The sequence below is a fragment of the Equus caballus genome, chromosome 11, assembly GCF_041296265.1.
Source record: "Equus caballus isolate H_3958 breed thoroughbred chromosome 11, TB-T2T, whole genome shotgun sequence".
Taxonomy (NCBI): domain Eukaryota; kingdom Metazoa; phylum Chordata; class Mammalia; order Perissodactyla; family Equidae; genus Equus; species Equus caballus.
In genome coordinates this window covers 43,396,793-43,424,117 of record NC_091694.1, presented here as the reverse complement: position 1 = coordinate 43,424,117, position 27,325 = coordinate 43,396,793, and the positions used below count along the sequence as shown (strand labels likewise).

At 34.7% G+C, this 27,325-nt stretch overlaps 1 protein-coding gene across 4 annotated transcripts in view; it reads right to left on the bottom strand.

The window, feature by feature from the left end:
* Window positions 1–27,325, bottom strand: part of TAOK1 (TAO kinase 1) — a 149,784-nt gene that overhangs the window by 83,441 nt on the left and 39,018 nt on the right. For 3 of the 4 annotated variants that reach the window (XM_023651621.2, XM_023651622.2, XM_070225687.1), the window contains one exon: window positions 969–1,190. In XM_023651621.2, coding sequence (XP_023507389.1) covers window positions 969–1,100 — 132 coding nt within the window. In that variant the 5' untranslated portion in view covers window positions 1,101–1,190. 4 annotated transcript variants of the gene reach the window in all.

Sequence of the window (27,325 nt, the reverse complement as noted above, 5' to 3'; positions counted from 1 at the left end):
CTCAAAAAGTGAAACAGAATTACCATGTGGTCCAGTATTTTCACTCCTAGGTACATACTCAAATTTGAAAACGGACTCAAACAGATACTTGTATGCCAATGTTCATTGTAGCATTTATTCACAATAGCCAAAAAGGGAACACAATCTAAAGCCCAACAATAGACGAATGGATAAACAAATCATGGTATATACATACAATGAAATATTATTCAGCTATAAAAAGGAATGAAGTACTTTATGCGACAACATGGATGACCTGCAAAGTGATTATGCTTTACATTGTACTAAGTGATATAAGCTACACATGAAAGTACAAATATTGTATGACTCGATTTATATAAAATATCCAGAACAGACAAATTCATAGAAATAACAAATAGGTTAGAGGTTACCAGGAGCTGGGTGGGGAGGGAAATGAGGTATTGCTAATGGATACAGAGTTTCAGTTGGGGTGATAAAAAAGTTTTGAAGACAGATAGTGGCAATAGCTGTACAACACGGAGAGTGTAATTAATGCCACAAACTGTACACTTAAAAAAAGTTAAAATGGCAAATTTGACGATTTTTTTTAGCATAAAATACACACAAGAGGAAAAGACTTTGGTACCTACCCAAATAATAATCTTAGATTCTACAACACTAAAACTGACTCTGTATGGGTCTTTACAGAAGTCAGTGTTCTGCAATATTTAATCCCATATCAATACAAGTCATAAGACTTCTAAAAACAGTTTGCTGAAAATTCTAAACATGTAAGTTAAAGTAAAATAATATTCTTTCCCATGTTTTCAACAATCCAAGCAGCTCAACAAATAAAACTATCAACTTTCATACTATAATACTCAAACCTATGCAAGTGACTATAAAATGGAATATGGCCCATATTTGTTTATATGATTGTTTTTCACTCTGCCAGTACTGGATATTAAGTAAATGCTGGTCACTGACATTAAGCCTTTAACACTTACAAAATACACTGCTCCAAAGCTTCCATGGCCAATTTCTCTGAGATCTGTGAAGAGCTTCTCTGGATCTTCTTTGAAGAAGAGCTCTGCAATTTCAGGGTCCTTCAGGCTGCCCGCTCGGTTAGTTGATGGCATCCTGCTGGGCAATCAGCTCTCTGATTCTAATTTTGTACTGCTATCCCAATCCTTGGTTCATCTGTATGAATGAAGCCACGTTGGCATAAACTATTGTAGAGAAATAAGAAAAGAAAAAAAGTCAGGAAAAGCACAAGCTGCTAAGAACAATTAGTATAAGACCATTTGCTGTCAGCATATACAAAATTACCTCAGGCCTAGAATTTCACTGAGAAGGAAGTGAGGTCTACTAGCACAGTAGTTCCTAAACCTGGCTCATCATCACAATCACATGTGGTGCTTAAAACAAGAAAATGCCTACTACACATAGTATAGAAGTATATACTTACACATAGATTTTTAAAAATTAAATAAATCTTTATATCTTGGAAGGCTTTCTGTATCAGTGCTTAAAGATTTATCTAATCCTGATGCAGTGAGTCCATCAGCAGAAGAGATGATAATATACACAGACAATTAACATCACGCACAACTCAAGATGTACCCACAGTATGTTTCTAAGAGGAATATTTCCGTCTATTAATGACCTTCAAATATAAGAAAATACACAAAAGATGTAATTCCTAAGCATTCTTTTCCTTTCAGATACCACATGCCAGTGTTTAGTCAACTCTAACACAGACATTCCAAAGAAAACCACAATGGGAGAAAGTAATGAATTTAATGCAGACAACTTCTTCCCCCATAAACCTGATTCACATTAAAATACAGCCTTTCTCAAATCCGCTTCATTAGATAAGTAGATACTACAGATAAGCAGTAAATTCCCTGGTGTTTCTGCTATTAGTTCCTTTATATGAGATTACCCGATTTTAAAAATGGCTGTCATAATTGAGAAATTTCAGAACCTGGGTTCTGGCATGACACTGCCTGGATATGAATCCTAGCAACATTATTTACAAGCTACGCTTGGGTAGCCTCATTTTCCTAATCTGTAAAATGAAAATAATAACCTAATTTACAGAGTAGTTGTAAGGGTTAAATGAGTTAATAAACGTAAGCATAGACTAGTACTCAGGCATAGTAAGAACTACATTAAATGTTAGCTGTTTTAACCTGCTTAAATTCACCAATTAAAAAAATAATAAACAGAAAAACCACTCCAAAATTGATTTCATTAGACTCCTGAGAGAAAAATAAAGCTCTATCCAATCCTCCCCATACTCTTTATATAACTTTTAAGCAGGTAACTACCTACCTGTCTCATTTTTAGTGAAGTCAACTGAACCAATTTTAATTCTTGCTAGAAAACTTCTTTGTAACTATGTAAAACATATTTACATGTCTTTTGTACCTCTCTAAATTTACACTACATTGCAATAAAAACCCTTAAATTGTTAATCTGTATTCCATTTCTAACATACTTTTAACGCTGCCCCATATACTTTTACCAATTTCCCTGCTCTGGAAGTTCCCTGGAACAAAGTGGTTCAATTACAGTTCTTCCAAGAATATGTGATCACAGGAAAGTCACAACTTCTCACTACTAAAATGAAGAGCTTGAACTAAATTCCATACAAAGCGTTACTATTCAACTAATCTACTTATTAAAAAATCTTCAGTGTTACCTTAAAACTTAAGAATTTTGAATGATCAAGTTACAATGACCCTTATTATAAGAATTATTTTACGTTAAAATTTTCTAATCAGTTCCATGATTTGCATCTTCTTTCTTACCTGCCTAACAAATTCCCACTCAAAATCTTTCAAGATTTAGATTAAACGTAATAATGTTTATAAAGTTTTAACTCTAGTAGGAAGAGCTAGTCACTCTTTCTTCATGCTCCAAAACATCCTGAAGCGTTTACTATAGTATACTGCAATTATTTCTCTCTCTGCTAAACAGGTAGGCACAATGCATCTCATTCATCTTTATATTAGTTCTCTATATCCTACACCCTATCTCTTACAGTTAATATTACATAAACATTTGTTGAACTAAAAGAATACACTAGGGGGCCAGCCCCATGGCTGAGTGCTTAAGTTCACGTGCTCTGCTTCGGCGGTCCAGGATTTCATCAGTTCGAATCCTGGGCATGGACATGGCACTGCTCATCAGGCCATGCTGAGGTAGCATCCTAAATGCCACAACTAGAAGGACTCACAACTAAAAATATACAACTATGCACTGGGGGGCTTTGGGGAGAAAAAGGAAAAAAAAAAAATCTTTAAAAGAATACACTTAATTCTTCTCTCCATACCACCCCTAAAAATGATTTTACTTCCACAAATATATATTGAACAAATAGTATACAAGACTATATTATGCACAATATTAAAGTTGACAGTAGAGAAATGAAGTAAATTCATAAGCAGCACCCTCCAGAAAATCAGAGAAACAAGAAATGGGGGAATTGGAACATTTGCTCTACCAAATACCAAAATATAACACAAAACCATTGCCATCACTAGAATACTAAAAATAGGACAAGTAAATCAACAATCTAAAAGTACAGAAACAAATCCATGTATGTGTATCTTGGAATTTAGTATAGAATTAAAGAAGAAGAAATAAATGTTAAGAAAACTGAGAACCCATTTGGAAAAAATTACAAAAATTATATCCCTATCACATATCTTATATAAACATTACTGCTAAGTGGCTTAAAGAGACATCTCAAATCAAAGAGGATAAAGTGAATTTGATAAAAATAAGTGTTAGAAGATGCTAATAGCTATTTGGAAAAAAATAAAACAACACCTGTTCCTCAAACTGAACATCAGAATTATATATGGGTCAGAAATACAAATATAAAAAATGAAACTATACAAGTACTAGAAGGATATGTGAGTAAGTTCCTCTGTAATCAAGAAGTAAAGAAACTTTCTTAACTATGATCCAAATCCAAAATAATAAAGAAAAAGATTGATATATTTAACAATATAAAAAAGAAAACTTGGGGGGCCGGCCCAGTGGTGCAGCGGTTAAGTTGGCACATTCTGCTTTGACGACCCAGGGTTCACTGGTTTGGATCCCAGGTGTGGACATGGCACCGCTTGGCCAGCCATGCTGTGGTAGGTGTCCCACATATAAAGTACAGGAAGATGGGCACGGATGTTAGCTCAGGGCCAGTCTTCCTCAGCAAAAAGAGGAGGATTGTCAGCAGATGTTAGCTCAGGACTAATCTTCCTCACAAAAAAAAAAAAAGCAAACTTGGGAGGAGGGGCCATGGAAAAAGACAGTTCAAACAAAAAGATAGATGATAGGCTTGGGAAAAATGTTTGAAACTTATGTTTACAAAGGGTTAATATCCCTACTATGTAGAGTTGCAAAAAAAAAAAAAAAAAACCAAAAAAGACAACCTGATATCCTTAATATATAAAGAGTTTCTAAAAACAGCAAAGAAATAAACAACAACTCAGCAGAGATATGGGTAGTTCACAGAAAAAAAAAGAGGAACAACCATTAGATATATGAAAATATGTTCAACATCACACAAAGTGAGAAATACAAATTAAAACTATACTAAGATTTCATTTTGTACCTATCAGAATGGCAAAGTCACTACATGCTGATTATGGGATGTAAGGGAAATATATACTTTCATACATTAGTAGTGGTAATGCAAAAACAGTACAAACCCTATGAAGAAAAATCTAGCAAGTTCATTTAAGCACTTACCATTTCACACAAACCTCCCATTCAAAGGAATCCATACAAAAGATACTTACAAAGGGAGGAACTGAAACTCATTACATTGCTGATGGGAGTGTAAAATGGTACAACCATTTTGGCAAACTGTTTAACACATGCTTATCAAGCTAAATAAAGATTTACTCCATGATGGAGCAGCTCCTTAACTAGTTATCATTTACTCAAAAGGAATGAAAACACAGGCATGCAAAAAGACTTGTACACAGCAGCTTTATTCATAATAAGCACAAACTGCAAATATAAAATATCTATCAACAAACAAATGTATAATAAAATTGTGGTATAGTCACACAATGAAATACTATTCACAGCAATAAAAAGGAATAAACTACTGATACATGCACCAACATGGCTGAATATCAAAAGCATTATGCTCAGCAAAAGAGGCCAGGAACAAAAGAATGCATACTGCGTGATTCCCCTAGTAAATTCTCAAGTAGGCAAAACTAGTCTAAAGTGGTAGATCCACAGTTGCCTGGGGCCGGTAGTGGGAAGAAATGGGTAACTGACTACAAAAGGGCCCACAGTAACTTTGTGAGGTGACAGAATGCTCTGTTTATCTTTGATTGGGGTAGTGAACTACACAAGTGTATACACTTGTCAAAACTCAACTGTAGACTTAAAATGGATGTATTTCACTGTATGTAAATTATCTCTCAACTAGCAACTTTAAAAAATTAAATAAATGGCTTAAAATCTAAGTGATAGATATATAGAGTACAAATTTATGAATAAGGTATGGAAGGATATGTATTGAAATGTTAATATTTTCTCTCATAAAGCAAGCAGGGCTGTGAAGAACATTACTTGTTAGCCTAGACATCTGTATTATCTGAATTTTTATATCAACCACATTTATAATTCTAAGAAATTTTACTTTAACTTTTACTTTAAATTTGAGAAAAATAAAATAGAATATTTTTTAAATTAAAAGAATACAGACTCTTACAAGGGAAAACATCAAAAAGGCTATTAACGTTTTTTTAAACTCACAAAAGACTAATGCATTTAAAAATTTTGTATGTCAAAAAAATTAAGTCAAACACAAAAACTGAAATATCCGGAGCAAACACAATTAAGAGTTAATACTTGTTAAATATACAGATATGATTCAAATCACTCAGACAGTAGCCAATCCATCAACATATAAATGACCAAAGGACATATATCAACATTTCATAAATAGGTAATAACAACTGGGGAAAGAAGTCAAAACTTGAAGAATAAAGGGTATGGCCATGAGTTTTCTGACTCCATTTTCCACCTTTATCTCCAGGCTTTGACTTAAGAGCAGCCTGAGTTGCAGAACTATGTTGAAGGTGCTGACAAGGAAACCCTTAAAGAAATCTCCTGTCCATCCAAAGGACCAGGAAAAGGGGACCCTGCGATCTAGAGACTGTGGTAGAAAAATGCCTTTTTTTCCCCGTTTCTTTTGTCTCTTCTCAGCCATAGAACTGCACGGCCCCAGCAACAGAAAACCTCGTGAGAAAAACCTCTCTCTCTTGTCAGAAAAACTAGGAAACAGGGCCCCTGTAGTCCAAAAAGTATGAGAGGAATTCTCATTATTTTTTCCCTCCTTTCTCTTCTTCCACTACTTTACCTAAGGGGAACCCTAGTTATGAGGAACTGTAAAATGCAGAGGTCTAAAAGCTCTGAGAGAAACCTGTCTTTCTAGTAAAAGGCACTGTGAAAAGGCCACTGGAAACTGAAGAGTATGGGGGAAATCGTGGAGAGGGGAGAGCTGGAAAAGCAATCCCCTTATTCTGTGTATAAACCGATACAAATACTGGTTTGTGCTTGTATAAAACAGACTCAAAAAGCCTTTGCTACACTAAAGAGAACTAATCTATGATATAAACCACTGCCCAAGTCCCATACTATCACTGGGAGGCACATGGCAGGGCAAACTCAAAGAGCACAGCGAAGATTTTGAAAATAGAACTGGTATTAGAACCACCACCCACAGAAAGTGAGAAAGAACGTACCATCTAAACTAGCTGGTGTCTGCTAAAACAAATCAACATTCTCCAAAGGATATTAACAGGACCCAGAAATGACAACATTATATTCAAAATGTCCAAGATAAAATCCAAAATTACTCCACATGCAAAAACAAATAAACACACACACACACACACACACACACAACTGGAAAATGTAACAAATTATCAAAAGAAAAGAGGACCAACAGACGCCTACTTTGAGGTGACTACTTTGGAATTATCACATAAAGACTTAAAGCAGCTATTATAACCATAATAAATGAGGTAATGGTTAACACTCTTGAAATAATTGGAAAGACAAATTCTTAGCAGAGAAATAGCAACTATAAAAAAGAACCAAATGGAGAATTTAGAACTGAAAAATACAGTATCAGAAATTTAAAAAATCAGTGCATGGGCTCAACTACAGAACAGAAACGACAGAAGAGTCAGTAAACTTAAAGATAGAGCAATAGAAATTATCTAAACTGAAGAATAGAGAGGAAAAAAAGATTGAAAAAAATTAACAGAGCCTTAGTGACTTGTGGAACAATGTCAAATTGTCTAAGTTTCACATCATTGGTGTTGTTTATAAGGAGAGAAAAAAGTAATTGGTAGAGAAAAAAAATGTTTTAGTAATGCAGAAAACTTCCCATATTTGACAAAAGACATAAAATCAGAGATTCAAGAAACTCAGCAAACCCCAAATAGGACAAATTCAAAGAAAATTAGGTCTAGATACATCATAATCAAAAAGCTAAAAAGCAAAGATAGTACATAGTTGTATATTGTAGTTGTGAGTGCCCTTGGTTGTGCTATGTGGGATGCCACCTCAGCCATGGCCTGACAAGTGGCACCATGTCCACAACCAGGATCCAAACTGGTGAAACCCTGGGCCACCGAACACCCGAACTTAACCACTTGGCCACAGGGCAGCCCCAGAATAATATCTTTAAGGTGATGAAAGGAAAGAACTGCCAACCCAGATTAGGATCCTTTATCTAGCAAAAGTCTTGTTCAGGAATGAAAGCAAAAAAAGAGAGATTCTTAGATAAAGGAAAACTAAGATAATCTGGTTGCCAGCAGACCTGCTCCAAAAGAAATGCAAAATATTGAAAGACAGCTGAAGTGGCTATATTAATGTCAGACAAAACAGACTTCAGAGGCAGGAAAATCATAAGGGATAAAGAGGGACATTACATAATGATATGATTCCATTTATCAAATCCGTAATTTGTATTCACCTGACAAAAGAGCTTCAAAGTACATGAAGCAAAGATTGATAGAAGCGAAAAATGAACTAAGATAAGCCTCTAATTATACTGGGAAACTCCCAACACTTCTCTCAGAAATTTAAAGAAATAGTCGTCTAGGGGCTGGCTCTGTGGCCGAGTGGTTAAGTTCGTGGGCTCTGTTTCAGTGGCCCAGGTTTCACCATTTTGGATCCTGGGCATGGATGTGGCACCACTCATCAACCCATGCTGAGGTGGCATCCCACATAGCACAACCAGAGGCACTCACAACTAGAATACACAGCTATGTACTGGGGGGCATTAGGGAGAAGAAGAAGAAAAAAAAGATTGGCAACAGTTGTTAGCTCAGGTACCAATCTTGAAAAAATAATAATAAACAAAACATTAAAAAAATAAAGAAAAAGTAGCCTAAAGATATATAGAACATCACTATCAACCAACCAGACCTAACGATATTACTAGAATACTCCATCTTACAACAGAATATACATTCTTTTCAAGTGCACATATGATAGTCACACTAAGATCATTTTGGGCGGTAAAACAACCCATAATAACTATAACAAATTTCAATTCATACAAAATATGTTATCTGACAATTTAATTAAAACTTAAAATCAGTAAGAGAAAATTAACTTTAAAAAAAGAAGCCACAAAATTTAGAAATTAATAATACGCTTTTAAGTAAACCTGGGTCAATAAAGAAGTTTCAAGGAAAATTAGAAAAGAACATGAATCTAGTGAAAATAAAAATATAATATAAAATTTGTAGGATACAGCTAATGCAGTGCTTATATGGACATTTAAAGCACTAAATGCTGTATCAGGGAAAAAAAGAAAGATTCCAAATCAATAATCTAAGCTTCCATCTTAAGAATGTAGAAAGAGAAAAGCAAATAAAATAAAAAATAAATATAAACAAGCAAATACTAAAGAGCAGAGTAGAAATCAAGGAAATTAGAAAACAAAAAGCCAGGGCTGGCTCCATGGCTGAGTGGTTAAGTTCACGTGCTCCGCTGTGGCAGCCCAGGGTTCGGATCCTGGGCGCAGACATGGCACTGCTCGTCAGGCCACGTTGAGGCGGCATCCCACATCCCACAACTAGAAGGACATGCAACTAAGATGTACAACTGTGTACAGGGCGGGTTTGGGAAGATAAAGCGGAAAAAAAAAAAAAAAAAAGATTGGCAACAGTTGTTAGCCCAGGTGCCAATTCTTAAAAAAAAAAAAAAAGAAAACAAAAAGCCAATAGAGAAAAATCAATATAACCAAAAGCTGGTTCTTTGGGGGGGGGGGGGGGGGAGGAAGAAAATGGAAAGATCCCTGGCAAACTAACCAAAGAAAATGAGAGTAGACACAAATTACCAAGAACAGAAATCAAAAGGGGACATTATTATAGACCCAAAGACATTAAAAGGACGAGGAAATACAATGAACAGCTCTAAGCTCATAAATTTGACAATACAGATGAAATAGACAAATTACTTGACAGATACAAACTACCAAAACTCACTCAAGAAGAAACAGATAATCTGAATAGTTATATGCACCCTAAAGAAGTTAAATTCATAGTTTAAAATATTTCCACAAAGAAAGCTCCAGTCAGTGAAACTAGACAGTTTCACTATCAAATTCTACCAAACATTAAAGAAACTAATAATATCAGTTCTATATAATCTCTTCAAACTTAAAAAAGAAGAATACTTCCCAAATCATCTTATGAGGCCATCATGATCCTATCAAAATCAGACAAGAACACTACCAAAAAAAGAAAAATGAAAATTTCTGACCAACATGAACATAATATCAAAAGATATCATGAACATACAATGGAATACTACTCAGCCATAAAAAGGATAAAATCGTCCCATTCACAACAACATGGATGGACCTTGAGGGTATTATGTTAAGTGAAATAAGCCAGATAGAGAAAGATGAACTCTGTATGACTCCACTCATAGGATGAAGTTAAACATATAGACAAAGAGAACTGATTGGTGGTTACTAGGGGAAAGGGGGGGTGGGAGGAGGGCACAAAGGGTGAAGTGGTGCACCTACAACATGACTAACAATAATGTACAACTGAAATTTCACAAGGTTGTAAACTATCATAATCTTAATAAAAAGTTAAAAAAAAATGCTGAACAAAATCATAGCAAACCAAAGCCAGTGATATATACAAAAGGATATTACATCATGACTAATTTTGGATTTTTTTCTAGGAATGCAAGTTGATTTAAACTTTAAAAATCAGTCAATATAATTAACCACATTAATAGAATAAAATTAAACCTCATATAATATTCTCAACAGATGCATAAAAATAATTTGATAAAATTTAACATAATTAATCATAAAAACGCTTTGCAAAGAAGAAAATGAAACTTCCTTAATACGACAAAAAGTACCCACAAAAACCTACAGCAAACATCATACTTAATGGTGAAATATTGAAAACTTTCCTCTTGAGATCAAGAATGAGAAAAGGATGACAACTATCACCACTTCTATTTAATTTTGTGCTGAAATTCATAGACAATGTAACAAGGCAAGAAAAAGAAAAAATGTAAGATTTGAAAGGTGGAAATGACATTTTGTTTAGAACCTCCCCTACAATCTACAAGTAAACTATTATAATCAATGAGTGCATTTGTCAAGGTCTCTAAACACAGCCAATAGCCCCCAAATCCATTACATCTCTATGTATCAGCCACAAAAAAATTAAAAAACAAAACTTAAAAATACCATTTAAAGTAGCATCAAACCATCAAATAACCAGGAAAAAGTCTAACAAAATATGTGAAAGATTGTTACACAGGGAACTATAAACATTGCTGAGAGAAATAAAAGAAGACTAAAATCAATGGAGGGACACACTATCTTTATGGACTGGAGACTAAATATTCTAAAAAGGCAGATTCTTCCTAAATTAATCTATATGTTTAATTCAATTCTGATAAAAATCCCTCCATAAAATTTTGTGGAAATTAAAATGCTGATCCTAACATTTACATGGAGATGCAAAGGGGCAAGATTAGCCAAGAGAATCTTAAAAAAAAACTTGGAAAACTTATGCTACCAGATCTCAACACCTACTATAGGACTAGAATAATTAATACAATGAGATAATGATGCAAGGATTTACATATAAACCATTTCAGTGGAGTCTAGAAGGGGGGAGGATGAGAGTGAGTGGGAGATGAGCTCTCTGGGTTTCTACTTATAAGGGCACTAATCCCATCAGACAGGGGCCTTACTTCATGACCTTATCTAACCCTACTTGACTCTCAAAGGCCCCATCTCCAAATACCATTACATTGGGGGTTAGGGCTTCAACATATGAATTTTGGAGGGACACAAACATTTAGTTTGTAACAATAAAGATGTATGTGGAGTGAAATATAACATAGAGCAGTAGCAGTGAGGAAAGCATAGTCTTTTCAATAAATGTGCTTAAGGAAAAAAAATATCATGAACATAACAGCAAAAATGCTCAACAAAATACTAGCAAATCAAATCCAGCAATATATAAAAATGATACATTAGGGGGCTGGCCTGGTGGCGCAGCGGTTAAGTGCACACATTCTGCTTTGGTGGCCCGGGGTTCACTGGTTCGGATCCCGGGTGCGGACGTGGCACTGCTTGGTAAGCCATGTTGTGGTAGGCGTCCCCCATATAAAGTAGAGGAAGATGGGTATGGATGCTAGTGCAGGGCCAGTCTTCCTCAGCAAAAAGAGGAGGATTCGCAGCAGTTAGCTCAGGGCTAATCTTCCTCAAAAAAAAAAAAAATGACACATTACAACCAAGTAGGGTTTATCTCAGAAATACAAGCCTGGTTCAACGTTTGGAAATCAAAGTAATTCTCCATTCTTAACAAAGGAAAAAAACACACATGATCATATCAACAGAGGCAGAAAAAGGATTTGCCAAATTCAACATCTATTCATGATAAAAACTCTCAAAAAACTAGAAATAGAAGGAAAGATCATTAACTGGGTTACGGGTGTCTACAAAAAACCTACAGATGACATCAGACATAATGATTAACGACTGAGAGCTTTCTTCTAAAGATTAGAAACACTCTAATCACTCTTATTCAACATTGTTCTTAGAAGTTCCAGTCTGTGCAATAAGGAAAGAAAAAGAAAAAAAGAGAAACAATAGAGAGGAAAAAATAAACTGTCTCTAGCTGCTGATATTATTGTGTACATGAAAAATCTCAAGGAACGTACAAAACAGCAAGGGAAGAAAATGGAATATTTAGAAATAAATCTAAAAATATTCGAGCAGAATTTATATAGCAAGAAAAACAAAAAATCCTGATGAAAGAAACCTGTTGACTAAATAGAGAGATGTACCATGTTCATGGACTGAATGATTCAATACTGTTAGGAGGTCAATTCTCCCGAAATTGATCCTAAAAGTCAATGATTCATAGATTCAACAAAATCTCACTCACAATCCAAGAGAATTTTTTGCAGATATCAATAAACTGATTCTAAAATGTATATGAAAAGGCAAAGGATCCAAATTAGTCAAAACAGTTTTTAAAAAGTAGAATAAAGTTGGGAGACTCACACTACCAGATTTCAAGACTTAATACAAAGCTACAAAATAATCAAGATGATGTGGCAGTAATAAAAAGATAAGATAGACACATAATCCAATGAAACAAAATAGAAGTCTGGAAATAGATCCAAACATAGTCAACTGATTTTTGACAAAGGTACAGTAAAGATCATCTTTTTTGAAAAATGGTGCCACAGCAACTGGACATCCATATGTATAAAAATGAACTTTGATATCTCACACTTTACAGAAAAATTAACTCAAAAAGGTTCATTTGTCTCAATGCAAAAAGTTAGCACTATAAAATGTTTAGAAGAAAATACAAGAGAAAATCTTCATAACCTTATCAAAGAGTTCTTGGATAGGACACCAAAAGCAAAACCCATAAAAGGCAAAACTGATAATGTGGACTTCATCAAAATTAAAAAACTTTTATTCTTGCAAAGGACACTTTTAAAAGAAAAAGAAGTCAAGCCAAAGACTTGGAAAAATTATTTTCAAATCACATATATGAAAAAGGATTTGTATTCAAAATATATAGAGAACTCTCAAAACTCAATAATGGAGTACAGGGATGCACACTTGGATGATAAAACTATAAAGAAACACCCAGAAGTGATTATTATAAATGTCAGGATAGCAGTTACTTTAGGGAAAAGGATGAGTTGTGATTGGGATGAGACATATGGAGGAAATTCTGGAGTGACTGGCAAGGTTCTATTTCTTGCCTTAGGTAGTGGTTACTAGAGAATTTTATTTATAATAATTCATTAAGCTATTTGTTTTGTAAATTTTCTGTATCTATGTTTGATTTTATAATAAAAAGAATAACAAAAAATTATACACCAATATAGTTTTTGCAAAGAGGGCAATACAACAAAATTCTATGGATTATTTTTAGTAGTTATGGCCAGTATTATCAACAACATTCACAAGTCTATACTTTCTTTATGTTCCAAATTTTCAACAATAATCATATGTTCAACTTCTACATCAGGAAAAAAGATAAAGAAAAAAGACCCAACAACATTTGTGCATGTTCTCTGGACTGTTAGAAGACAGAAAAAATGAAAAATAAAATGTATAAAAACAAGGGAACTCCAATAAACCTAGAAATTCCTGAAATATACCATTACCCTGTTAGGCTAGAGTTAATAGCATCCATTGCATAATTGCTTCTTTTCTAAACATCTTCAAATTCCCAAAAGTAAAGTACTTTCTTTTTGTAACAATATATTTTGTTTTTTTGTCGAGGAAGACTGTCCCTGAGCTAACATCTGCGCCAATCTTCCTTTATTCTGTATGTGGAACACAGCCACAGCATGGCTTGATGAGCAGTGTGTAGGACAGCACCTGACATTCAAACCCACGAACCCTGGACCACCAAAGAGGAGCGCACGAACTTAACCACCACACACCTGGCCAGCCCCAGTAAAGTATTTTATTATAAAAATTAGCACGATCTTGGTTGTCCTGCACCTATTCAAAGCATTGCTACAACAGAGTCATCAACATAAAACTGACAAAGGCACTTGATTTGAGTCTTGTCCATTTTAAAAAGCTGTCATGAAAAACTACTGGAAAAGAAACAGCAGAGAGGAGCCCTCCACAGCAACCCTAATCATAAACTCCTTAATTTCTCCAGTCTGCTGAACATGAATATTAGGTACATGAATACCCAAAGAACAGGACTAATAAATACCGTAGCCTGATGAACTACACCTCAGGCTTAGAAAATAAAAGCATTTGTAACAAGTTCTTAAAGGTACTATGAGACTACATGTGCAATCTTAAAAAAACAACAACAACAGGCTATTGGGTTATATTTTAAAAATATCTAATCTGTTCTTAGAGGAAAATATCATTGTAGTAACTTACTATATCCTTCCTACTAAAAGACAACAGTAAAAAAAGAAACTAACAATCTTACAAACAGCAGATGAGATCTAATTTGTTTCTGGTTCCACAAAAATAGACCAGAAAAGCCTATCATTTATTAAGCTATTTAGGGTTAAATGTAAAAGGCATACACAATTTTTGTGGGCGGTACCATTTTGCTCAATCCTAAAACACACATCTCTAAGAAAGATGATGAAACTAGGATTAAAAAAACCAATATAATTTACTTTAAAATCTCAAACCAAAATAGGATTTTCAGAATTAAATAACTGTTTCATATTTGCAAAATATAGTCAAATAGTTGACAATAACATCAGTCAATGCACCAGAAAAAAAGATGGGGGAAGGGTACTACTGATAATCACAACATATTCAGTATTACTTGAGAAATGCCCCTTGGATGAACGATGATGATGTCATGGTATTCCATCTTTTAAGAACCTTCAGCTTTTTCACAAAAAGGACATTGTTGGTCTTAAGCTACTGCATCAAACGGAGGGTTTAGGCTTAGAAAACAGCCAATTTAGTCAAACATTCAATCACTTTAAAGAAAAATTGTCTCTTTATACAGAATTGACAGAGAGATCTTATACTATCTACTATAGCCTCCCCTCAACAGACAGACAGACACATACACACACGTCACTATACCAATAACTAGAATGACAAATACAACTAAGAATTGTCATTGGGAAGATAAATTTGACATTACAGGAACTCCTATCAGGCTTAATCTACCCAGAACTGATTTGATGCCTGGTGTTTCAACCTACTTATAAATATTATATATAATTACAAAAGTTTAGGGTTGGAAAACCTTAACAGATTATTTGGTTCCAAATGTTCATGTCTTTTCTCAAAATCATATGGCAAATCAATGGTGCAAAATACAGAATCAATTTCCTGAACCACAAGTCTAGTACTTCAAACTGAAATGAAGGAGAAAGATGAAAAACAAGGATAATGTTAAAGATTTCACTGGGTTGTTGGGTAGTAGAGCATGCTTGGGGGTAGTATTATGAACACTGTTTAATTTGGACCATTGATAAAGATATGAAGATGCAGTTTTTTTAATAAAACAAGACAGATGTATAAGTAATATGTAACATTTATATAAAAATAAGAAAGTACATCTCTATAACACACCGGGTAATCTATGAGAGGATACATCAGAAATCGGGGTGTTTAAGAGACTTATTATTTTCCCATGAAGCCTTTCTACCATTCAAATTTTTGTTCCCCAAATGCATGTATCACTTTTCACTTTTTTTAATTTTAAAGAGAGATACAGGTAATATTCAAGAAAGGCCTTAATTATACAACCTTATTAGTTACCATTTTATGTATGTGTTCTTGCTCCAATTAGACTAACCATGTAAAATTTTTGTTCACCTTTCACAACATCTTACATGTAATAAGCACTTAATAAATCTATGTAATTAAGACTAGAAATAGGATGTTAGGGCCAGCCTTGGTGGTCTAGTGGTTAAGTTCAGTGTGCTACACTTTGGCAGCCCAGGTTCAGTTCCCAGGCACCGACCTACACCACTCATCAGCGGCCATCCTATGGCAGCAACTCACATACAAAAAGAGGAAAACTGGCTACAAATGTTAGCTGAGGGCAGCTCTTCCTCACCAAAAAGAGGAGGACTGGCAAACAGGTGTTAACTGAGGGTGAATCTTCCTCAGCAAAAAAAAGAGAATAAAACAGGAATGTTAGCATCATTTAATGCTTAGTACAAAATACCAAACTGTACTATGGTGTTTATTCAACATTTGCATAAAATAATCTATTCTACAGGATTCTTGTGGGTGAGAACAGATGAAAAACAACAAAGAATTAATTCCACCATTTATATAATCTGACCATGGACTATAAAATCACTGCAAACTGGCAACAGTTTACCTTCATTATGAGGAAAACATCTAGAGAAAAATGATCACTTTTTGAGCTAAATTTCAAATCCCTACCATATGAGCAGATAAGAAATGTGCTATTCATATACCTTGCTTGTCTGGCAGGGTGGGAGGTGATTTGGTTCAGCTATTATTAAATTTGAAAATGACAAATCAGATTATGTAATGGGAAATTTTGGCGTAATTGATTGAAGTTTGATTTAATAACACAACTGAAATCAACTTTACTTCTTTACATTTAATAGCACAAGTGTAGTGTTTTAAAGCACCAGATTATTTAATGCTCATTTTTTAAGGATCATTGCATGTAAATCTATAAAACAGAACGAGAATATGTAAACAAGGAATAGTGAAAAGAAACTGTGTTAATAAACCTGAAAGGCTTTTGTTTTCCGGAAGGATAACCATTAGTAGAACAGAAATGGGACAAAGAACCATCAAACAACCAGACTAAGCAAGTACAAATCAAGGAAAACACAATCCACTCTAAAATGTAGAAAAGGAGAAAAAGACAACAGAAAAGCATAATTAAGAACAAAACAATATGACAAATGTAAGCCTTAAACATTTTGATAACAGTAAATTGGAATGGATAAATTATTCTGCTTAAAATGCCCATTTTGAGTAAAAAAGTCAAATCCATTAATTTAAGAGACATACCTAAAGTAAATGAAACACAAAAGGTGAAAACAGTATGACGGACATGTTTAGTTAAAAAAAAAAAAAAGGAAGGTGCAGTACAGTGTAAACTATAGTATGCTCTCATTTCTGTTTTAAACCAAAGAGTGGGGAGAAATATGGAGTGTATGTATATATTTGATTCTACATGCATAGACTGTTTCTGGAATGATATTCCACAAATGTAGAATATCATCTGCCTCTAGGGAAAGGTATTACGCTGGGCCTCTGAAGGACAAGGGTTGATTTTATACCCTTGTTGTGGAGTCAAGTGCACAGCCTCTGGAGCCAACATGCCTGAGACAGAATTCTAGCTCCCTTGCTTACTAGCTGTATGATGGACGATAAGACACTTAATTTCTCTTTGCCTCAGTTTCCTTATCTACAAAATGGTACTTCTTAGGGTTGTTGTAAGTATTTTTATTGCTAAGTAGTATTCTATTGTATGGATATACTACATAAGTAATTTTCTAGGAAACTTACATGTTATTATTATCTACTCCTGGCAAACTAGAAAGATAAAGAAACTTTCTTAACCTTACCGTTGTACTTAATGATGAAATATATTGTTATTACAGTCAAGAAAGATAAAAAATGTCCTCCTACCTTCTATTATTCAACATTATTCTAGATGTCCTAGCTTTGTTAACATATGACGTAATACATAAAGAATTGCTACAAACCAGTAACAACAAAAAGTAAGCAAGTTCCATGAATAAGCAATTGACAGAATAAGAATTATAAACAGCCGTTAAACACACAAAAATAATGCTAGTAAAAGCAGAGATGAATGAAAGGTAGAATATAAAAAGAGAAAAATCAACAAAAATAAAAGTTGCTTCTTCAAAAAGATAAAATTGACAGCATTTTTAGCTAGACAGAATAAGAAAAATGAGAGAGAAGACTCAAATTACTAAAATCAGAGATGAAAGCAGAGACATTACTACTAACGTGACAGAAATAAAAAGCATTATATAAGAACAGTATAGACCAGGGGCCAGTCCCATGGTCAAGTGGTTAAGTTCTCACGCTCTGCTTCGGCAGCCCAGGTTTCACCAGTTCAGATCCTGGGCACAGACCTGGCACCACTCATCAAGCCATGCTGAGGTGGTGGTCCCACATAGCAGAACTAGAAGGAAATACAACTAGAACATACAACTATGAACTGGGGGGCTTTGGGAAGAGGAAGAAAAAAAAAAGAAAAAGAGATTGGTAACAGGTGTTAGCTCCGGGCCAATCTTAAAAAAAAAAAAAAAAAAAAGAATAGTATGATCGACAAATTAGATAATCTAAATCAAAGCGTCAAATTCCCCAAATCACAAAAACCACCAAAACTGATTCAAGAAAATAGAAAATCTCAACAGACATAACAAAGAAAGGGATTAAACAGTAACCAAAAAACTTTCAAGAACAAAACCCAGGACCAGATGGCTTCACTGGTGACTTCTACCAAATATTTAAAGTACTTAAAGAAGAATTAACACCAACTCATTCTATGAGGCCATTATCACCCTGATACAAACCCAGATAGAGACATCACAAGCAAAGAAAATTATAGACCAATATCCCTTGTGAATATAGATGCAAAAACGCTCAACAAAATACACCATTACTAAGGGAGATTTATTCTAGGAATGCAAGGGTGGTTCAACATAAAAAAAATCAATTAGTGTAATGTACCATATTAATAAAATGAAGGAAAAAATAAATAATCATTTCAACAGAAGCAGAAAAAGCATTTGACAAAATCCAACACTCTTTCATGACAAAAACACTCAACAAACTAGGAAAAGGAATTTCTTCAACCCAATTAAAAGGCATCTATGAAAAACTCACAGGTATCACCATACTTAATGGTGAAAGGCTGAAAACCTTTCGCCAAAAATCAGGAACAAGACAAGGATGCCACTTTCAACACTTTTTTTTTCCCCAAAGAAGATTAGCCCTGAGCTAACATCTGCTGACAATCCTGCTCTTTTTGCTGAGGAAGACTGGCCCTGAGCTAACATCTGTGCCCATCTTCCTCTACTTTATATGTGGGATGCCTACCACAGCATGGCTTGCCAAGCGGTGCCACATCCGCACCTGGGATCCGAACTGGCAAACCATGGGCCGCCAAAATGCAATGTTTGAACTTAACCACTGCGCCATCAGGCCGGCCCTTCAACACTTCTATTGAACACTGCACTGGAAGCTCAAGCCAGCGCAATGAGACAATAAAAGGCATCCAGATTAGAAAGGAAGAAATAAAATTATCTCTATTCACACATGACATAATCTTATACACAGAAAACTTTAAAGAATCCACAAACTATTAAAACTAATAAATGAGTTCAGCAAAGTTTCAGGATACATCAAATACACAATACACAAATATCAGTTGTACTTCTGTACACTAGTAATGAACATTCTGAAAATGAAATTAAGAAAACAACACCATTTAAAGTATCATATAAAAATAAAATAAGTATTAATAAATAATAGCCTAAATAAATGTAACAATATCCTGTGTTCATGGACTGGAACACATAATATCATTAAGATGGCAATACTACCTAAAATAATACATAGATTCAATGCAACCCCTATCAGAATGCGAGGTGTCATTTGCAGAAATGGATTAAGTTGTCCCTAAAATTCATGTGTAACTGCAAGAGACATAGAATAGCCAAAAGAATCTTTAAAAAGAAGAAAACTGGAAGACTCACTCTACCCAATTTCAAAGCATACTACAAAGCTATAGTAACAGGACAGAGTGGCACTATCATAAGGACAGACATAGAGCAATAGAAGAGAACTGAGAGTCCATACATTTACGGTCAAATGTATGGGTCAATACACCCATACGTTTATGGTCAAATAATTTTCAGCAAAAGTGTAAAGACTGTTCAATGGGAAAACAAGTCTTTTCAACAAACGTGGGTGAGACAACTGGATATCCACACGCAAAAGAATGAATTTGCATCCCCACCATATATAAAATTTAAATCAAAATGGACCAAAAACCAAGAGCTAAAACTATAAAACTCTTAGATGGAAACACTAGTGAAAATCTGCATGACCAAAACTATGTAAAAGTTTTTCAGACATGACACCAAAAGCACACGCAATCAAGAAAAAAATAAATTAGCCTTCATCAAAATTTAAAAACTTTTTCTCTAACTTTTCTATTAATATTTCCATGAAGAAAGTGAAAAGACAGCTTACAAAACTGGAGAAAATATATACAAATCACATATTTGACAAGAATCTAGTACCAAAATATATAAAGAACTCAATTGAATTAACCCAATTAAATAAACAAATTAAGAATGGGCAAAGGATTTGAATAGACATTTCTCCAAAGAAGATATACAAATGGCCAATAAGCACATGAAAAAAAAAAGCTCAACATCATTATTCATTGAGGGAACGTAAATCAAAGCTACCATGAGAGACTACTTCATACCCACTAGAATGGCTATAATCAGAGTCAGATAATAACAGGTGTTGGCAAGGATGTAGAGAAACTGGAACCTTCCTACACTGCTGGTGGGAATGTAAAATGGTATAGCCACTGTGGAAAACAGTTTTACAGTTCCTGAAAAAGGTAAACATAGAATTACAATACAACCCAGTAATTCCACACAGCAAATCCATCACTTTTGATATATGTATATACAGTCTTGATATCACCACCACAATCAAAAATATTCCCATCACTCTCAAAAAGTTCCCAAGACTCTTGATCCAATTTCTGTCACTATAGTTTGCCTTTTCTAGAACTTCACATGAACGGAAATCACACAACTTGTAGTCTTTGGCAGCTGGCTTTTTTCACTTAGTATAACGCTTTTCAGATTCACCCATGTTATTGCTGAGTAGCATTCAACTATATGGATATAACACAATTTATCGCTTCATCAGTTGAATTGTTTCCATTTTTTGGCTAATATGAATAAAGCTGTTACAAATATTTATTTGTATTTGAGTCTTTCGCGAGCACATGCGTTTTCACTTATCTTGGGTAAATTCCTAGGAGTGGGATTGCTGGTATTTAACTCTCTTAAGTACAGTCAAATTAGCTATAACACTTGCTTTCCCACCAGCAATATATCTTGTTCCATATCCTCATCAACACTTGGAGTTTCGTGGTCAGTCTCTTTTCATTTTAAGGTGAACTTTTCCCTATAATTAATTTGATAAACTACTGAAGTTAGATGTCAAAGACTGCTAAATGTATCAAAGATACAAAAATTAATCAATCTATAATAATTTAGAACTTAATTCTGCTCCAAGGTTACAGAAATAGAATTTGGAACTGAAAGAAACCATGGAGTAAATCCTATAGTTTTAGCTGAGGAAACAGGCAAGAAGTAAAATTACTCAGAGTCAATAATAATAATAATAATGATAATAGCGAAATAAGCCAAACTGAGAAAGACAAACACCATATGATTTCACTGATAGGTGGAATATAAACAAATACATGGACAAAGAAAACAATTCAGAGGCTACAAGGGGAAGGGAGGTGGGGGTGGACACAGTGGGTGAAGGGGAGCATTCTTGTGGTGACAGACAAGAAATAATGTACAACTGAAATTTCACAATGATGTAAAGTACTATGAATCTCAATTAAAAAAAATAATAATAAATAATAAGTAGCAGTCATGGCACTAGGTGCTGTTCCAAACAGTTTACGTATAATAAATAACTCACATGATTGTCATAACAACACTATGAGATCTGTACCCTTAGAGTCCCCATTTTATACATAGGGACACTGAAACACACTACCAAAGTTACACAGCCTATATAGTGGTAGAGTCACAATTCAATCCCAGGTTCCATAGTCCTTATTCGTAACCACAGACTCTCATACAGAAAGTGAGGAGTCTAGGTCTCTCTAGCTATCTTCTCATTAGATATGGCATCTCTGAAAGAAACTGCCCTGACGTCAACAGGCCATTTAATATATAAAATAACATACTTAGAGTATAAAATTTATAACGAAAACATTAAATACTTTTCTACTTTCTTAGAAGTTAGACCTGTGTTTTAAATTCCATAGGCAGTTTTGAAAGTTTGTCTAGTAAAGAACTAAACGATACTTTACTTTTTTCCTTTTGGACAATTTAAAAACCAGAACTTGCAGAAGCAAATTCAAAACAGCTTATAAGATATCTTAATATTGAAGAATTCATCAAAGGTCTCTCTACAGGAGCTAGGCAGATAACATAAATTAGCAAATGGATAAAGTGTCAGAAACACATTAGGAACCTGCACGTCTCTCCTAAAGGAGATAATCCCCATATGGATCCAGCCAATCATTGCCAAGGATAATGGCAACATTGCAAGATCTTCTGATTTTTTAGGAATCATATCCAAAGAAGAACACATCAGTTTACTAAAGCCTTCTGTTTAACAGAACCCTTGGTTTCTGAAAAGCCCATTTAGTTACACCCTACATACTAAATTCTAAAACTTAAATAAATCTCTGTTAGCAGTTTGCCTGTTTTTAATTCTTTTTCATTCAAGTAGACTGGAGGAGAAAATACATTTGTAAACTGTAAGTTATTTAACTATATATGTACAACAGATAATATCGCTACATGAATTTAATCAATTCTGTACAAAGAAAATCTTCCTACCACAGTTTGCTACAACAAATAACAGTTAAAATATACATACAATTTAAAAGATCATAACTTTTCAAACCATAGAGATATTTAGGTATCCACTATGAGCAAAGTATTATAGGGGGTTGGAATACAAAGAAGAGTAAGATTCACACGGTCCATTCCTTCATAAACCTTAAAATTTTGAGTGAGAAATGAGCCAAGAATACAAGCAACTATGATAAGCCATTATACAAGTGACAGGCCTTGAAAGATACACAGAACTCTAACAGTTTAGAAGAGAGATCATCTTTCTTCTAGGTGAGGCGTAGACAAGAAAGGATACATGGAGGGTACAATATATGAAGCTGGGAAAACACAAAAATTTTAAAGACATACTCTCCTCCTCCCCTCAAATGGGCAAGCATCCCACATGGAGGAAAAAAGCATAAACAAAAGTCCAGGGGGAAAAAAGAAAAGGAGAATAGCAAGATTATCATAGAGAAGAATATTAATATTCCACAGATGCTTACATATACAAAACTATCTCTGGAAAGACGATTTTAAAAGCTGGTACAGGGGCTTGCTTCTGAGAAGGGATGTTGGGAGGCTATGACAGTACTGTATAATAAAGAACTTGACTGGCTTTCTCCCCTGGTTCCTGGGAGGGGAAACTTTAAAACCTTGGAATTTCCCAAGAAATAAGAGTGTCTTTGTTATTCAGGAGGCCAATCTGATGCCAACGATTCAATCAATCATGCCTACATATTGAAATCCCAATAAAAATTCTGGACACTGAAGCACCAGGTGAGTTTCCTGATTTGTGGAAGTGATGCTTCCTGATTTCACAGGGAGAGGAAGATGAAGCTCAGAAGATGAAGCTCGGCATGGGAAACCCTCTCAGACTTGGCCCAATGTGTCTTCTCTTCATTTGGTTGATCCTGATTTATATCCTTTGTAATAAAGCTGTAACAGTAATTATAGCAGTTTCCTGGGTTCTATGACTCGTTCTATCAAACCTGAAGGGTGTCATGGGAACCCCCTGGATTTGCAGCCAGTTGGTCGGAAGTATAGGTGGTCTGAGGTACCCCAGAACTTGAAGCCAACATTTGAAGTAAGAGCAGTCTTGTTGGGGACCATGCCCTTAAAACTGTGCAATCTGATGCTAGCTCCAGGTGGGTAACACAGAAGCGCATTGCAGTACTTTAGACAGAAAGGAAATACACTTTACACCTTACACAGGATGACCTAAATCAATTATTTTAGAAGTTACAAAATGATCCTTTTCTGATTTTATCACTTTCTGCATTTCCTAAGTAGCAATTTTTATTTTTTGCACTTTTAAGTTTTCGCTTACTACTTTACAAGATGGTTACAAGGACAAAGTAGAATATATGTAAAAGCACGCTGTAAAATTATAAAACTCTACATAAATTTTAGTACTATTAAAGGGGATAATACTAAAATAACTAGGTCATTTCAAATGTATTCTGCGACATATACAAATTTTCTTAGACATACAAAAAGTACCTCTGGAAAGATACTTGGAAACTGATAGCACTGGTGGCCTTTGATGAAGGGATTCAAGAGCCCGAGACACAAAAATAGGAGGGAAATTTTCACTGTTTATTTTGTATTTTTTGAGTAGTGAATGTTCTATCTAAAAAACAAATGTTAAAAATTAAAATAAAATTTCATTTTGTGGCCATAGCATTTACATGAAACTTAGTACCAAATAAAGTTTAATATTTTCATAATTTGCAACCTTCCACAAGCATTCACCTCTCCAATGTTCCCCTATCCCCAGAGAGATTCTAAGAACTATAAAAGTAATTGATATAATCAGTAAGAATTATTTAAGGACTTGTTAAGTATTTAAATGCTGAATGATAAGACAAGACCCTCTCTTTCCACTTGTTTCCCTTTAATAAGATCATATGGCACCTCAACTTTTCCATTCTTTGTTTAATAATGTAACCACTACTTAAGGAGGGAAAAGCAAACTACAGCACAGTATTATGACACTACAAAATTCTTTTAATGTGTCTCTCACACACGCACTCTCATTCCCTCAAGTGATAGGATTTATAGAAGACTTATTTTCTTCATTTTGTTTCTGAGTATTTTCTAGTTTATTTTGCTTTCAATGAATGTAGTTGGTGTGAATTTTTAAAATGCAAATAAAAAAACAGACATGTACTTCTTGAAAATGTTGGAAACAAATGCAAGGTAGGAATGAAGCAAGAATTTAAGTTTAATATCATAACTCAGTTGAGGGAAACAATAGAAAGAATAAACAAATGGGACTTCATCAGACTAAAGAGCTTCTTCAAGGCAAGGGAAAACAGGATTGAAACAAAAAACAGCTCACTAATTGGGAAAAAATATTTACAAGCCACTTATCCGACAAAGGCTTAATCTCCGTAATATACAAAGAACTCACACTGCTTAACAACAAAAAAACAAACAACCCGATCAAAAAATGGGCAGAGGACATGAACAGACATTTCTCAAAAGAAGATATGAATATGGCCAATAGACACATGAAAAGATGTTCATCATCACTAATCATCAGGGAAATGCAAATCAAAACTACACTAAGATATCACCTTACACCCGTTAGATTGGCAAAAACATCCAAAACCAAGAGCGACAAATGTTGGAGAGGTTGTGGAGAAAAAGGAACCCTCAGACACTGTTGGTGGGAATGCAAACTGGTACAGCCACTATGGAAAACAGTATGGAGATTTCTCAAAAAGTTAAAAATAGAAATATCCTATGACCCAGCCATCCCATTACTGGGTATCTATCCTAAGAACCTGAAATCAGAAATCTCAAGAGTCCGTTGCACCCCTATGTTCATCGCAGCATTATTTACAATAGCCAAGACGTGGAACCAACCTACATGCCCAGAAACTGATGATTGGATAAAGAAGATATGGTATATATACACAATGGAATACTACTCAGCCATAAAAAAGACAAAATTGGCCCATTCACAGCAACGTGGATGGACCTCGAGGGTATTATGTTAAGCGAAATAAGCCAGTCAGAGAAAGATGAACTCTATATGACTCCACTCATAGGTGGAAGTTAGTATATTGATAGGGAGATCTGATCGGTGGTTACCAGGGAAAAGGGGGGGGTGGGGGGAGGGCACAAAGGGGGAAGTGGTGTACCCACAACATGACTAACAAAAATGTACAACTGAAATCTCACAAGGTTGTAATCTATCATAACATTAATAAAAAAATAATAATAATAATAAAAAAAGTAAAAGCAATCAAACAAACCTTCCATTATAAGTCATTGTATACTGTTGCCAAATAAAATATATGATTTTCTTTAATAAAAATAAAGAGAAGTGTTAAAAAAAAAATCGAAAAGTGTTACAAAAATTTGCAAAGGAGATTTTCTTTGTTTAAATTTTTCAAATTCCAATCATACATTGAAAAACATTCTCCTAAAAAATTATTGGGTCAGGGGCTGGCCCCATGGCCGAGTGGTTAAGTTTGCGCGCTCCGCTGCAGGCGGCCCAGTGTTTCGTTAGTTCGAATCCTGGGCGCGGACATAGCACTGCTCATCAAACCACGCTGAGGCAGCGTCCCACATGCCACAACTAGAAGAACCCACAACGAAGAATACACAACTATGTACCGGGGGGCTTTGGGGAGAAAAAGGAAAAAATAAAAATAATCTTTAAAAAAAAAAAATCTTTAAAAATTATTGGGTCAAAGATTGAGGGGAGGCAGAAAAAAGACTATCAAACTATTTAGATATCTACAACTCTACACTATTTATAGACTATTGAGATATCCACAACTCCACAATAACAAATTTGAAAATCTCACAGAGATGATTTTCTGTCAAGATAGAAACTGCAAAAGGACTAACCTGAAGTCTTCAAAATATCATGAAAAACAAAAAAGACGACAGAAAAATTCTAGAGACTAAGGGAGATTGAAGAGATATGACAAATAAAGACAATGTATGGTCCTTAGAGTTGGGGGGGAAATCTACCTTTAAAAGTCACTACTGTGGTGATGTCAGAAACACGGTGGAGTGAGCAGTTTTCTTTGTCTCTCCCACTTCAAACTACAACTAAATGGACATTCACTGATCAACAGAGGATACTCACACAGCACTGCAAGATGCCTGAGAGGCCACACTGCTATCCACCAGAAGGTGGATAGACTACCCCCAGGTACTAGGCAAGGGAAAACAGGATTAAAACAAAAAGACAACCCATCAACTGGGAAAAAATATTTGCAAATCATATATCTGACAAAGGGTTAATCTCCATAATATATAAAGAACTCATACAACTCAACAATAAAAAAATCAAACAACCCAATCAAAAAATGGGCAGGGGACGTGAACACACATTTCTCCAAAAAAGACATACAGATGGCCAATAGGCACATGAAAAGATGTTCATCATCACTGATAATCAGGGAAATGCAAATCAAAACTACACTAAGATATCACCTTACACCTGTCAGAATGGCTATAATAACCAAGACAAAAAATAACAAATGTTGGAGAGATTGTGAAGAAAAAGGAACCCTCATATACTGCTAGTAGGAATGCAAACTGGTGCAGCCACTACGGAAAACAGTATGGAGATTTCTCAAAAAATTAAAAATAGAAATACCATATGACCCAGCCAGCCCAC